The sequence below is a fragment of the Sturnus vulgaris genome, chromosome 5, assembly GCF_052056855.1.
Source record: "Sturnus vulgaris isolate bStuVul1 chromosome 5, bStuVul1.hap1, whole genome shotgun sequence".
NCBI lineage: Eukaryota > Metazoa > Chordata > Aves > Passeriformes > Sturnidae > Sturnus > Sturnus vulgaris.
In genome coordinates, this window is record NC_142247.1 from 25,260,071 (window position 1) to 25,275,299 (window position 15,229).

Consider the following 15,229-nt stretch of genomic DNA (forward strand, 5'->3'; position numbering starts at 1 on the left):
TTTTTACATTTTCTTATTCTACTTACACAAGCAAATAAGGCAATGCAAACAGGAGTGTTAAGGTTTTCTGAAATTTCTGGCATGGGTCTTGTTTAATAAAATTAAAGCAGACACTGAATAATGCATTTAATCTCTCTTGGACAGATTTGACTCTGTTTATCTTAACTTTGATTCAGTGCAAATAAAATGGCACATGACCTGATATGTGTGCACATGTATTTGATGTGTGGGCAGACATTACTGGCAGCCAGATGAGGATACCTGGTTTGAAATCACTATGTAGTAATTAAGCTGTCAGCAGTAATGATTTATTTAAATATAATGTGTACCTTATGTCAGAAAGAAATAGAATATTTTCTTAATTTTTAAAGATGTAGTATGTTTAATAATAAATTTTTTGTCCTGATCTTGCTACTCGAAGATTTTAAAATCTATATAAATTCTGTAGTGAACAAGTCCCGAATAAAATAATTGTCATTTTTAGGTCAGTGAAGCTATGCTTGCTTCTCAGCTGGTAATTGGAATGAAGAGTGTTAAAGAACAGAACATGAAGGATGAAGTGCAACAACAAATCCCAGAGTTTGCTTCTATGGATCTTTTTTCTTCGTACAGAGATTTCATATCTGGTATTCCTTTATACCTAGTAATATCAGAAAATTAAATAAATAATAAGTGATATATGCCATGTAATCTAGTAATAAATTTAGTATTTTATTTATTTATTTATAATTTATTAAAAATTATATAGCAGTTTTGGAAAGTAAAACCAAAAGCCTCATCATGCACAGCAATACAAAATATTAAATAGAGACTTCATAGGTCTTTAAATATCAGCCTGTGCATGTGTTCATTACGTTAAGAAAAATTCCTTGTTTTCATACTGTGGCTCTGAAAGTCAAGGTGCAAATACTGCCATAATTTTGGAAAAGCAGGTGGTCCTTTGGTACAGGACTTCCCCAGACATATAAAGTAGATATTGGTCTCCCTATCAGTCATCACTGCTTATTTTCTTTTTTTTTCTTCAAATATTGACTTATAACTCTTTTTTCCCTAGGTATATCAGCTTTCCCTTGGAGAGTTTCAGTTTTACTCTTGATTTTGCAAGGAGATGTTGGTGTTGACTAGCTTCTCTCCCTGCATCATCCCCCCAAAAACCCAACCAAACCAACAAAATAAAAACAAAACTACAAACAACAAAACCCACCAAAACTAACGAGCCCAAACTCTTGCAAAGTTTTCTGCCTGGGTACTGTATTCTAAAAGTCAAAGCCAGTGTAATAAAATTGTCACTGTCTTTCCAATCCAATGGATCATTATTTAGATATGTTTCCACTAGCTTGGTAGAACTTTGCCTGCTTTATTTCTAAATTCTGCCTTTATTTTTCAGCTAAAGGAGTGGATGAAATGAAAGGTTTTGATCTTAAACCCCCCCCAACAGTGAAACTAGGAATTCTGAGATAATGACTGCTAGATGTTATATAAACACCAAGGCAAAATATTCATGTTTGTTTTTAAACTAGAAACCATTAATTTAGTGATAAAATTTGGGTTCAGTGACTTAATTTCAATTATCCCAAGTGACTAACAAAGACTAAATTGCTCTGTTTGATAGGTGCTGGCAAATCTGAGCCATGTCTGCACACTGTACAGTGTTTAAACATATGTGTTTTGATTGGTTTATGAAAACAAGTGTTGTATGCTAAGACTTTCAATCTGATTGTTTTGTACTAGCTCCATTTGCTTATAATTGCAGATCATTTTTTTCTTTTAGCAAATGCAGCAGGTGTTTCTCCTGATAGTTCTGTTAGCGAATACAAAGAATAATAGAAAGTGTAGAAAAGCAATAGTAGACCAAAACACAAAAATGTAAATTGAAATGTAAATTCTTAGCATAGCACACTAAATATTTTCTGTAAAACTCTTAGTGAAACACATATTTAAGTTTTCATCTGAAAGACAATATGGCCATTTAAACTTTTGGCATCGACAGTGAAATATCAGGAGCAATAGAGACATTCAGCTTTTGTAGAAGCATTCATAGTTATTTCCTGAAAGATTACTGTTAGGAATCACTATAACATAACGTTTGTTTGATTTGGAGTGAGAAACAGAGGTGAAGAATTGTGCTTTTGAAAGAGCCATGTACTAATACAGTAAAAAGCAGTATTAAATATAAGCAGCGCTGTACTGGTGTCTGTACTTACAATTTTTTCCTCTTTCTGCATAAATACAACTTTTAGGCAGTGCAAAAGAAAATACTATCTTTTGTTTTATTTCACAGTTAAAAGTATAGTTCGTTGAAAATGTGCTTAATATCTAAAAGGGATGAAGGATTAAAACTAACAATGAATACTTCTGAGTTTGCATCAACATAAGTGGAAAGTTCAGCTGCTGCAGTTATGATTCATGACTTCTTGTGTTGTTTCCATTTAGTAAATACTTTCTATTGAACAAAGTGTAGAAATAATGGTTTTATAATCAAATTCAGAGAGAATGCACCTTGGTCTCTACTCGTTTTGAATAAGGATTAGTAAGGTTCCTGCCCATGATCTGAGAAAGAGTTTTCAACTAATTTTAAGGCTATTTACTATTTCAACTCACATTAAAACAGAATAGAAATAATTTTTCTTGTATGAAAAATATAAGCAGTTCCACAAATTATACTTCTAGTTACAGATTAGTCAATTCTAACACAATGTAGAAATAGCTCTTGAATTCCAAGCACTTCATGTTTTTGAACTCTTATGGAATTGCAGATGGATACAATGTTGTCCCTGAAACTCCTGAAGTATCTTCTACTGAAAACAAACAAATCCCAGAAGACTGTCAGAGTGAAAGAGAAGGAACAGAGAATCTTGCCGCCAAGGCCACCCCGAAGAAACATACAATTACATGGTTTCTCATGATTCGTTACCACAATCATTTAAAAAGAATTTATAACACAAACCTATCTGGTATATATTTTTATTTCCTTCTAGAAAACTGCTACAGATGAGATACTGTTCTTGAGGGCCAACAGTGTCAGATTCAAAGGCTAGAATCTGAAATAGCCTAATTTTGAGTTACTTTCAATTGCATAAATGCAAAAAAATCTTCATGGAAATCCAGATTTATGTCAGTTTACAAATGCTGCAATCATAGATATTCATAAGCCTCCACAATACCAGGAAGGCCTCCCTCAAAACTTAATTGTTATTACTTTATCTGAAGCATTTATAAAAAATTAATAATCTATATTTATTTTTAGTTCTACAAAAATCAAGCTTAAGTCACATCATAAACAAATCCATTTTAGAGACCTGAGTGTAGGGTAAATGGGAATGCTGAGCATTACTGAGTGTATTTTGAATAAAACACCAGGTATGATTTGCATGCTTGGGTTATTTCACTGTAAACACAACATAGTAATAGATAGGACCTTTCAAAGAGAGTAAGAATCCATTAATTGCAAGGCCCTAATGCTGTGCAGCTACATGTGATGACCAGCTTTTGGATATACAAGTGATGACCTAATAGGTGACAACAATACCGCATTGTACATGGAGGTGTTGTTCAGAGAGAAACCTAACAACTCTGCAAATAACAATTCCAGAGAGGGCTGAGTTTTCTCTTTGCAGCACCAAATGAAAGTATTCTGGCTCACCACAGAATTGTAAGGACAGGAAGGTATCTACAAGCAGGTGTCAAAACCTGCATATAAATCTCAGCTTTACTTACGTGTTGGGGAGCCTGGGAGAAACTCAGCTCATCAGCCCCTAGCTGTCTAAACAGTCTTAAGACCTAGGGGTGTTAAGAGCTCTTAAAGCTTATTTTGACTGTATTGAATAAATACTTGTTTATTCTAGTGCGTGCTTAGGCATCTAGTGAGCCTACTGCTGCTTGCACTCTGAATTTAAGTACCTACACCTCAAAATATATGTCCCATTTGATATTACTTTATAATGTCTGGAGAGAGTTTGTTTCATTATCTAATCACTGGTGAAAAATTACAAACGGCATAAGCTACCAATATTTAAGGACAGTCAGTATAACTTTTGGAAATGCATTTATTTGATATTGAATCTATTTACATATTTTATTATGCTTCCAAAATTTATGAATATACAGTAGCTGTAGTAACTTGACATTTTAATGAAAACTAATGATGTAATTTTTAAAAATCTCTTTTAAAACTGTCCCTAACGCAGCACCTGGATCACTTTTTGCAAGATATGGACACCTTGGTTTGATTTCTGACACGGGAATTGTTCTACGCATAGCAGAAATGCATTCCTTCCTGGAAAAGAATTTGTTTGAATATTCAGTGTGTTGTCTTGAGAATTTTCCAGTAGAACTACATGATGCAGAAGAATCACTCAGTAGTCAAACTGATTCTTCAGAGGTACTTATGTTCTTTCTAACACTTCAGAAATACAATACTGGTATCTCATTCAGATTCTCAGTAATTTCAGTGGTTATATTTCTGGGAGCACTATAGGAGAATGAAATTATTTATGCAGAGGATCAGTACAAAACCAAAATCCTGTGCAAGCAGTGAATTTTGTAGTTAACAAATGTAAATATCCTTGTGTTATTCATTCCTGCAAAAATAACCTCCATCCCATAGTCATTGTATTTAGACTCTAGGAGATTAAGCAGAATGATATTTAAAAAGGTGTTGGTTAATAAAGTTGGCTGTTACTCAATAAGGACTGAGGTTTTATACCTTTTAGATCTTCATCTTTGTCCTGATGTTAGTTTTTTAATTAGTATATACGACTCTCTATATTATTAATTTAGTCTATAATAAAAACATTTTCAAAAAATCTGTACATCATATTTTCTCAAAAATTTTTTAAGGTCTCTTATGCCAATTTTTTTTCACTGATTATCAGCTGGCTAGAAAATAAGCCTTTTTAGATCTCTGGCTTATGAGCAGTCTATTTGAGCTTTCAAATGCAGGCAGCTCAGAATACATTACTCAGATGAATCTTGAATTAGAATTCTGGACTCTGCACTGACCATGGCACATCGTCATGGAACATCGATTGAAATTTGTCTTCGAAGACTCACTGTAAAAATAATTGTCTTCAAAGTTTCTCAATCCCACTTCTCACATTAATAATTATCCTAATACTAAAACTTAAAATGACAGATCACTCTCTGTGGCTTATTTTTTAGTTATTATATTCAGTATTAAATGGAGACAGGGGAGCCTTGAGGAGGGAGTACTTGGTATATTATAAAAATGAATAAAAGTACTTCTGCGAAAGTGGCTTGTCTAGAGCTGGTGAACTTTCTGCAGTGTTGGACAGCATATCATTACTCATTTCCTAACAAAGAGCTGACTGTGCCACTGAATAAATTGTAAATATATGGTATGTGACATTTATAACAGCCATCATATATCAAAAATTATTTTACTCTGTCTGCTCTTTTTTTGACATAATTAGTATTACAGTATCCTAGAATAATAAGCTTCAGAGCTCACTGTCATGTTCATGACGGGTGCAAGCTGCATAATCATGTGTTAACTTCACTGTTGTAGACAGCTAACAAGCATAAAGCTTATACTTTTTTAAATTCTAAGATTCATTGATTTTTATCACAACATTTTTAGAAGCTTTAACCATCCAGAAGGTTATAGATGTTATTTTAAAATTGTAACTGTAATTTATTACTGTGAGTTTTAACAGTACAAATAGACATACTTTTTCAAATAATAATTTTTTAGGTAAGAAGTTGTTTCACTTACATCTATCTCTGTATTCTATTTTTGACTCTTGAAGGTTTTTTCAGGTCTTCTGACCAAAGAATCCAAATTACGTTAGGTCTGTAATTAAAATTCTGGGCCTTGTTACATTTTTCATGCTTGTTTTTCATTCTAGTCCATGACAGTAAGTAGGACTAGAAATACTTAACTAAGACAGTTTGTTTTCAGGCTTTTGAGAAAATTGAATAGACAAATATTTATGTATACTATTCAGCAACCCACCAGTTTGACATGAGCAGTTGTAATGTCCTTCTTCCAAAAGATTCAACATGAATAGGAACGCAAAGGATGCAGTTTAGTGAAAAAAACCCATAACACACATTTTAGAAAGCAATATATAGCATAAAATAGAATTTTAAGAGCTCTAGTTCAGGGGAACAGCATAAACTAGGCTCTTCCCATGTCCATATATGTGTTTTCTCCTAGTTTTGTTCACAGTCCATGCTAGCAGGATGGTGGGTGATGCAGGCTGTAGTGGGTGGGTCCTCCATGCTCACCTCATGGCTTGCCACGGGTTATGGCCACTGAAGGCACATCCATGTGCTCGAATTTATGACATCCACATGCCTGGATTCATCGTTACCTTCACTTCTACTGAGGTTTCATGTGGGATGGTAACTGCTTAATGGTGTAAAATTAGGTTATTGTGAAAAATCCATCTTCTGCTCATTTGGATTTACTGTCTTGTCGTTGTCATATGCTGAATTTTCTGTAGAGAAAGTAGGTAAAATTCTCAATTTTTTCAGCAATAAACATTCAAAATTTGAAACTTCCCAGGGAGCTGTTTTCAGAGTCCACATTTTGGAATCAATGATGGACATATTAGCACCCTTCCAAATAGCTTCCACATTCCCTGAAAATGCAACAGTTTGGCCAGTGTTCTTTGCACATCTGTGTAACACTAAAAAATAGAGATGGTGTGTTACTGTTCAGCCTTTAAATTGAATATTTCACAATTTTTAGAAAAGATTTTGTTCATGAATGAATGTTGGCTCACAATATTGCTGCATTAATTCCCTGGTGAATGACAGCCAACAGTAGCTATTTGATGAAACCTCTCATAATATTCCATATGTATTTTATAAAATACAACAAATCCTCACAAATTAAGTGATCAAATTTTCAGCAGGTGTCACCCTTTGTTAGTTGCACAGCTGAGAAAACAGATAGGTAAGCATAAATAAAGCATTATTTTAACATTCAGAATCCTATTTTAATTATCAATATGTATATTTGACAAATTACTTTTTCATCACTAAATTTTGTATCATCAGTGTGACAAATAACAGATTTGAGCCAAGCTCATAATGCCATAATGATTTTAAGTCAAAGGCAACAATCATTGTGACTGTAGGTGTTTCTAAGTCAGCCTACAAATCCTTTGTTTTACCTTTAGAAGTGTGTCATCACATGAGCTATGAAAAGTCTTGGTAAAAAGGGCACTTTAAAGAACTATCCATTTACCAAAATAAACATATATTTATGCTGGGATGAAAGTCATACCAATTCCAGTAGATGCTAGATTATAACAGATTTTTCCTGTTTCGCTACAAAAAATATAATTTAAACCTTTATTTTGTGTTTCAGATGTCTCTTGAATTTTCTGACATTACATCAATAGTGTCACATGTGAGAACAGCTTCTCCAGTTTCTGTCATTGCAGAAGAATGTGAGCGGACAGAGAGTAAGGCAGCAAGAGCTCCAGATAAGGAAATCAGCATTCAGTGGTATATTCCTTCTGTGGCAAAGTCATCAAACGATTCAGAAACTAAGGTATAACTAGAGCAAAGCAGTTCCTTAGGTAGTGGAGCAAATTAAATCTCATTTCCAATGGATATTTGTGCTAGGAGTTATCAGCTTTTTAATCGAATTATGCTGATAGGAAGAATTTATTTACTCTGCTGCAAACCTGCTCTTTAGAAAAACAGAATGCCCTGACAGTCTTTTGTTGGCAGGCCAAAAACCCACCTTTTCTTTCCCATACAGAGCTTCCAGGCCACGCTGTATTCCTGCCAGTTGTAAATCCCTGATGTCTTTAAGACTTCCACTCTAAGTTTGGGTAGACCTGACTGATACATTTGAATAATAGTTTGGTGTGAGACTCTTGGAAAAGCAAGGATATACAAAGCATATACAGGGAAAATAGGATTTTGAAGCCTCATTTTCCTAAAATATCAGACTGAACATGAAAGATGAAAGAGATGGGAGAGTTGCAGGAATGTGAGCGACTATGACATGGAATTTGTTTTATCTTTACACAAGGGAACAAAGTCTAGGTAAAATTTCTGCTACAGCAATAAAAATCTATGATCTCAAAACTTTTAGCATAGCAGATATGTTTCTAAATTTCTATTAGACCTATTTATCTTAATTAAGAAACTGATAGAAACCCTGTGAAGGTAATGTAAATAATATACCTTTTAATATGGTTTTACAGGTAACTTTAGCATGGCCCTACAGATCATCAGAAAACCAGGAACAAATCTTAAAAGCAAATAATGCATGAATGCCATATTCTATTTTCCACATAGTCAAAATGTTCAGCTACCATTAGGAAGCATATTTTCAACCACATTAGTAAATTCTTGCATTGAAAGATGAGAACATTATATTTAATTTTCTTATAATGGTATGGCTATATTAGATTGGTGACTTATGCATACTGCATGGATTTAAACCTAGCATGATGACAGCCATGCATATGATTGACCAGGATCAGGACAACGCTGGGATTTTGATAGTGACACCATGGGATTTACCTAATTTTTAAACTCATAGTAACTATATACAGTTTACTTAATTCAATTAATTTAAAACCTATAAAAACTGAGTGTAGTATAAATTTATATGAAATCACACTCCTCTCTTTTTTGAAGGTCAGTTATCTAAGGCTTCATCAGTACTGTATTTGATATTTATTGTACTCTTGTATCACTGAAATAGTTCAGGTCTACTGCATTACAGTTTACCCATTCCCTCTCTTTTATAGGTTTTGTTGCTTTATGCTTATAATACAAACCCTGTCAAGATTGGCGACATTGCGATTTTTAGTACATCTGTGTTTTCAGGCCAGTTGTGGATTCCATTGGCTAGGTAAATAATCACTGACTCTGTCCTGTTATTTCATGCTGTATTAAAGATCAATCAGCCATTTAGGATGAGAGAAAATAAAGTACAAAATATCAAAGAGCTGTAAATCTTTAAAAGCATTCATTTCTGCTTTTCAAAGATTTTTCACTGTAAAAACTGTAAGATGTTGTACACAGTGTTAAAACCAGCTAAACAGTTGCTCTTTCAATGCATTCATTAGCATTTTAATTTTGATTCTTAAAGAACCAAGTAACATATGCTAATTATATTACACTGGCATAGCAATGTAGCAGATCTAGGAAGCACTCCCAGCAGTTATTCCCATTCTCTCAGAGATCACCTACTTTCTCCATCCCATATTACAACTCTGAGAATGCAAGAATTTTTCTCAGTTGTAGCACCAGACTCTGCCCTTAATTTTACATCCTATGGCATTTTGCATTTCTTCCTTGTCATTCGTCTAGTTTGAAAGTTATTAGAACTGCTTAGTGGGTGGAAGGAAAGAAATAATGGGCAGCCTCTGCCACCCTTGTGCTGGTTGGATGAAAAAACCTTTTCTTAGAGAGGCATTCCTAAAACACAACCTCCCATTTTTAATGTAAAAAGCTAATGCATTCTATATCTCCACTTTATTAAATGTAAAACTTATTTTTGTAAAATTATGAGATCAGTCCTGAAATGAAAGAAAATATAAAACCTAATCAATATGTAATAAAAGCTAGGTCAGCTTAATTATAACCTGGAAACAACAAATATTGTTCTTTTATAACAGTAATAATGAAAATCTTTGTCTTCTTTTAGCATTATTTCTTTAAGGGAGAAATTGTCTGATCTGAGGAAGCAAGTTGAAGTATTGATGCAAGGTCCTACAAGCTTTTCAATTTCAGTACCTACAAACTTTCTTGAGCAAAGTGAAACTTTGAAAATAATTCCTTCAAATAAACCCAAACTGAGTGATGCAAAAGTGTATCTTGATGAAAAAACAGAAGTAAGTGAGAATAGTTCAGCTCTTCTTGTGTTTGACTTGATTTAAAATGTCTATTTTGGGGAAATAAATAACAGGCAGCTTGGAAGGCAGAAATAAAGGCAGACGTAAGCTTTCCTCACCACTTTAAAGAAAAGTTGAAGTACTTTCACTCTTCATTTAATATTTAACTTTTCCTTAAATATTGCTTGTCACTTTAGGAAAAAAACCCAGGCATTTTCAACCTTTTACTTGAAAATAAAGGCTATGTCTTCAGGTACATAGATTTGGAAACTGATACCTAATTTATAGTAATCTACATCTGAAAATCCTCGGCAGTGTGTTAAATTAGCTTGGTGATCAACCCAAAAGTGCTTTTTAAACATCAGTTACACATCTTCAATGTATAATGGGCAGTAGTGGTTTCTGAAATAAGAACCTTCTAATAACGTTATTGAGAGATGACTAAAATTGGCACTGAATTTAATTTCATTTTCTCTATGCCATCTTCCTCTTTTCCTTTATTAGCAAGGCTGAATATGGTCCACAAGAAAATAACTCTCCCCACATACACACACACAAAAGGTAATTTCAGAATTTTCCATGTGCTCTGTTTGAGATAATGTCATTGGAATACAATGTTGCCACAGCCTAAGTGCTGCTTGATAAATGCCAAGGCAAAACAGACGTTTATTTTCAAAGTGGGAGACATTTATCATGTGACAGGATTCTCTTTATATCTATTATGTGAAATGATTAATGATGTAGAGGCTGTCATTTTGTCTGATGGATGCTGTGAAACAGTGACAATTGTGCACTGTGCTATTATTACGAGGCTGTATTTTGACTAGCTTGGAGAACAAATGATATTTTGGCCAATCACTGTTTTCAGGAGGGAAGACAGAGCTGTCCTTTAGTGGGTGTTTCTGATTACCTGAAGGTGTTTGCTCAAACTTTCATTAATATACTTCAGTAATTGGTAAAACAATGTTTAGAATACTAATAAGATTAACATGCCATGCATTATAAATGTATAAATATCATCTTGTCAGGGTGTTTGCTTATCATATCTTCAGTAAACACATAGCAAAATTATGCTCAGTCACTGGATTTAAAACCTGAATCAGGAGCAATTTTGCCTCAGTAGAAACTGCAAGATTTGGGCATTGTGTTTGTACAGGAAACACAACTATTTGTGTTGCAGAAAATTTATATTAATAGCTAAGGTTTATTTTGCTGTGAATTCAATTAGAATAACATAAAACTTGAATATTCTGAAAAATTTTGTAAGGTTGAGCCATCTGTTAGCTTATCAGAGGAGACTGGTAGTACAGCATATGTTTGTACTACACAGATAGTACAAGTTTTTTCTTGTTTTATACCATTAGGACATTGCTAAAAGGTGTTTATCTGAAGTCAAAGCACTGCTGTCTGTTGGTCCAGCCCTGTCCTCTCCATTAACTGAGGTATGTTGTTCTCGTTAAGAGTAAAAATATGTTTCCTAAAATAAAACAGTTGTTCGAATTAACTGAAACACGGCATTAAGCATCTTCCACTAAGCATCTTCCCATTTTTTTCCTCATTGTTGGACTTTCTGTTTTGGTTTTATTTTATCTTCTTTACAAATAAAATACAATGTTTATGATTACAAACTGTGAATATCTTCACTGTTCATTAGAGTCAATTTTCATACACAAAAATGTATTACAAGGGGATTTTTGCTCACAATGGTTAATACAGATTATCCACCACTCTCTGGTCATTGTTTACACAGACTCCAGTGAATTTCCATGATGCAATCGCCAAATGCAATTTCTTTCCATTCTTGCATTTTTGCAGTTATTCAGGCTTGATTATTTAATTTTTGTTAGCTTTCTCTGCCTTGCCCATGACATATTTTGAGAGCACACCATTACACAAAACATCTTATTCATCCTGTTACCCAGTGCAGCCAGTATCCCAGAAGAGACTGTGGGAACTGGCCTGTGGTGGGGAGCAGTGCTGTCCAGTGTTCTCAGCCACCTTGGGGACATCAGGGAAGGATCACAGCTGCCAGGGCTCAAGGGACTCCACGGGAGATTCTGGAATCCACTGTAACATATCCCTCCCTCAACTAATCCTCAAATATCTTGTCAGTAATTGTTCACAATGGAATGATAATGGAAAGGGCATCCACTGTACTCTTCCAGTCAGAGAGCTCTTCCTACCAGAACAGAATCTGAGTTTTATCTGAGAATAGTTGGGCTAATGCCTGTTACAGCAGGGAGAATCTCGTGCTGTCCTGTGTGTCCTGCAGTCCAGTACCTGAGAGTACACAATTCCCTTCGACACACATTGCACCACTCTTGCCACCCCTCATTATCCATCCTGAAAGTTCTCTCTTAAAACGATTCCCAGGCCTTCATATCACTCAATCTGGCTTTCTCAGTGCATCAGAATACACCCACATCCCTTCGGCAAAGCTGCACTTTTCAGAGCCCACTGAAGTTTCTTCTGTGGTAACAAGATTTGATATATTCCTAGGAAAAGATATAGACAAACTTTCACAGAATCATGGAAACTTTCTGGAACTGTTTAAATGTTTGTGAATTCCTTTCACTTTGTCTACTTTTGTTTGTGAATCTACAACAGAAGTGAGGGAGCAAATTTACTGGTGTTCTCCTATTAAGAATATGATTTTTACGGCACTGTTTTATTCTCACTAAATTCCACAACAAACGAAAATGTTTCAACAAGTGGAACATCACAAAGCTTTTCATCATGAAGTTTCAAATATAAACTTTAAACTAAGATGCTTGGAGATATGGGAGTTTTTGTTGAACAGCTGAAGCCTAATCCTTCAAAACGCTGAGAATCTTCATTCTTCTCTGAAGCCAACAGAACTTGTAGGGTGCTTAGCACTTCATTATGTATAGCATATTTCAAAGTAGCATTTCCAAACTTTCATATAACTTGTATGTGTGCTTATCCTGTCTCAGCCAGAGAGAGAAAGCTCAGAGAGGGACTATGTACATCATAGAATAGAACAATCCCTTTGTTTTCAAGCATGCAGGAGAAGGCAGCAGATAGATTTCTCATATGTAGTTTTTCATCATTTTCCCCCACCAAACACTTTTCTGTTGCGCATCATCTGCTGAATTAATTGGACAAAGTCAGTTCTAATTTGTAGTCTTTGTTTTCTCATTGTCTGAACTGTCACACATCCATAGTGTTTCTACTGTCTCTACTTTGATTCTGTTTTTTCTGTCTATGTGTCTTACAGTGCTTTTGATTCAGCCCTGAATTATATTTATAAATGGAAAAAGTGCATTTTCATTGAATTATTCATTTAAAATTCTTTGACTCCTCATGTTTTAAGAATAAAAAATTATCAGCCTGCTTGTTTTTAATGCTATTTAATGAGTAGCTATGTCCTTGAGGGAGATAAAGTGTAATGTTTGGAAGCTCCAATCTTAAATGTTAGAAGCAAATTTATAAATAAAATAATTGCATTAAAAATTAACCTCCCTAGGTAGCTTGTTCCAAGCAACTCTTCCTTCAATTATTTTTTGTTGATACCTAAATCAGTTAAATAGTTCTCTGTGTTCAATGGACACTCAAACCAGTTCATCATCGCCCTCTATTTCACCTTTTACTGTTAGCTCAATTCCTTCAATTTCTTATCTTAGGAAAAGTCTTCCAAATTACTGACCATTCTTGCTGCTCTTCATTTTACCTACAGGTGATCATAATAAATTTTGTGAGCAAGACTGTTCATAAAGGTTTCCTCCCTTGAATCCTATTTTACTAGTTTCCTGCAAGAGATGTCATGAACCACAAATTTATACCAAGCCAATAAATATTTCTAACTTACTCACTGGTTGTAGTTCAGAAATCTGGCTTTATATGGAACTATTGGTATATATGTGTATGTATGTTGGTATATACCTGTATATATATATATATATATATACCAATATACAAATATATATAAAATATATATATACATATAGGTATATATGTACTTTTTGGTACCTCTAAGCTTAATAAAGTTATTCATTTGGGTTTTTTTCTTTTTTCTTTTTTTTCCCTTTCAGATCCCATTTGATATTACTTGGAAATCAATAACAAATTTGGAAGATATGTTTGATCTTGCCAATGGATGCATAATAACTGAAGGAAATCTTTTAGATTGGATCATTTCTCTGCTTCACTAAATGCTATTTTGCAAAAACTTAATCAGTTATTAGCTGAATGTTACAGACTTAGACTTGAGTTCTAGTGTTAATGTAAAATTTTCATTAATCACACCAGGATTTGGCTCCTGTTATGTTTTATAATTTTCACTTTTAGCTTATTTCTAATTAATTAAGCATTAATAGTTTTTAAAATGAAAATAATTTTTAAGGAATTTAATATTTTGTAAGTAGTTTCTTTATAAGAGGTTTTGTAGCTTTTCAATAATGTCTTATTGTTCAGAAAAGCTGAATAGTTTGTAGCCTTCTAGCTCTTGCTAATAGATAGTCCTTTTTTCCCTGAAGTTGTATGCTCATCAGCAATTTAAAAATTGCTTTTGAAGTTATCAAAAGTTGGTATTATTTCTGAAGTTGAGAATTTTTGGAGGGGCTAAAATCATCACCGAGTTTGTTCTTTCATTCATCTGTTTGGAAAATAGCATTTCAGGTTATTGAGGTTGCAAGTGATCGTTCAGATGTCTTCATAATTTCATAGCATTTTTTAAAAGAACAAAACCTCCAAAACAAATAAACAACTCTCCCCCAACAAGGCAGTGCAAAGAATAAAATGGTACAATACAGAATATGTTTTATATCATTCTAAAAAGCTAGGGGAACCTTTCTGAATGTTGCTCTAAGTATTATTTTAAAGTGCTTGAGAAACACAAACAAGTCCTAACAAAAGCTACCTGAAGCAATATCCTTGAGCATATTCTCCATCTCAATGGGTGGAGCATCTCAAATGTTCCAGTGATTGAGATGGAGAATTTGTCATGAACAAGTGAGTTAGCTAACCAGAGAGCTACAAACAGCAAAAAATCCCAGGAAATTGGCAGGAATCCTGTGAGACTTGTCCTATAACTAGTTATTGTTTTGTATTTCCAGGAAAATTCAGCATTAATGGTTACCAGTCTGGGGTTCATTTCCTGTGAAAGATGCCAGTCCCTTTCACTGCAGTCAGGCATTCCCTGTACTGTAGCCCAGTGACAAAACAATAAACTTTTTGAGCTATTTGGAAATTGCAGATTTACCTTGGCTTGTGCTTTTCAGAAAAATGTTGCCTAGTTGAGTTTCTTTTAGGGAGGAAGAGGGAGAAAGAGGTAACATTCTGAATAATGAGTATCTTAAATGTGATCAGTACAGGAAGAAAGGGAATAAAGTTTTCTTCTATTTTTCTTCATTCCTATGAAAGAAAGAAGACTGGATGTA

General features: G+C 34.1%; 1 protein-coding gene across 1 annotated transcript in view; it reads left to right on the forward strand.

The window, feature by feature from the left end:
• Positions 1–14,420, forward strand: part of CFAP54 (cilia and flagella associated protein 54) — a 102,449-nt gene extending 88,029 nt beyond the window's left edge. The window contains exons 62-69 of the mRNA XM_088166104.1: positions 485–626; positions 2,757–2,954; positions 4,188–4,381; positions 7,340–7,525; positions 8,742–8,845; positions 9,644–9,830; positions 11,195–11,272; positions 13,883–14,420. Coding sequence (XP_088022230.1) covers positions 485–626; positions 2,757–2,954; positions 4,188–4,381; positions 7,340–7,525; positions 8,742–8,845; positions 9,644–9,830; positions 11,195–11,272; positions 13,883–14,002 — 1,209 coding nt within the window. The 3' untranslated portion in view covers positions 14,003–14,420. The remainder of the gene's footprint in view (positions 1–484; positions 627–2,756; positions 2,955–4,187; positions 4,382–7,339; positions 7,526–8,741; positions 8,846–9,643; positions 9,831–11,194; positions 11,273–13,882) is intronic.
• Positions 14,421–15,229: the final 809 nt, after the last annotated feature.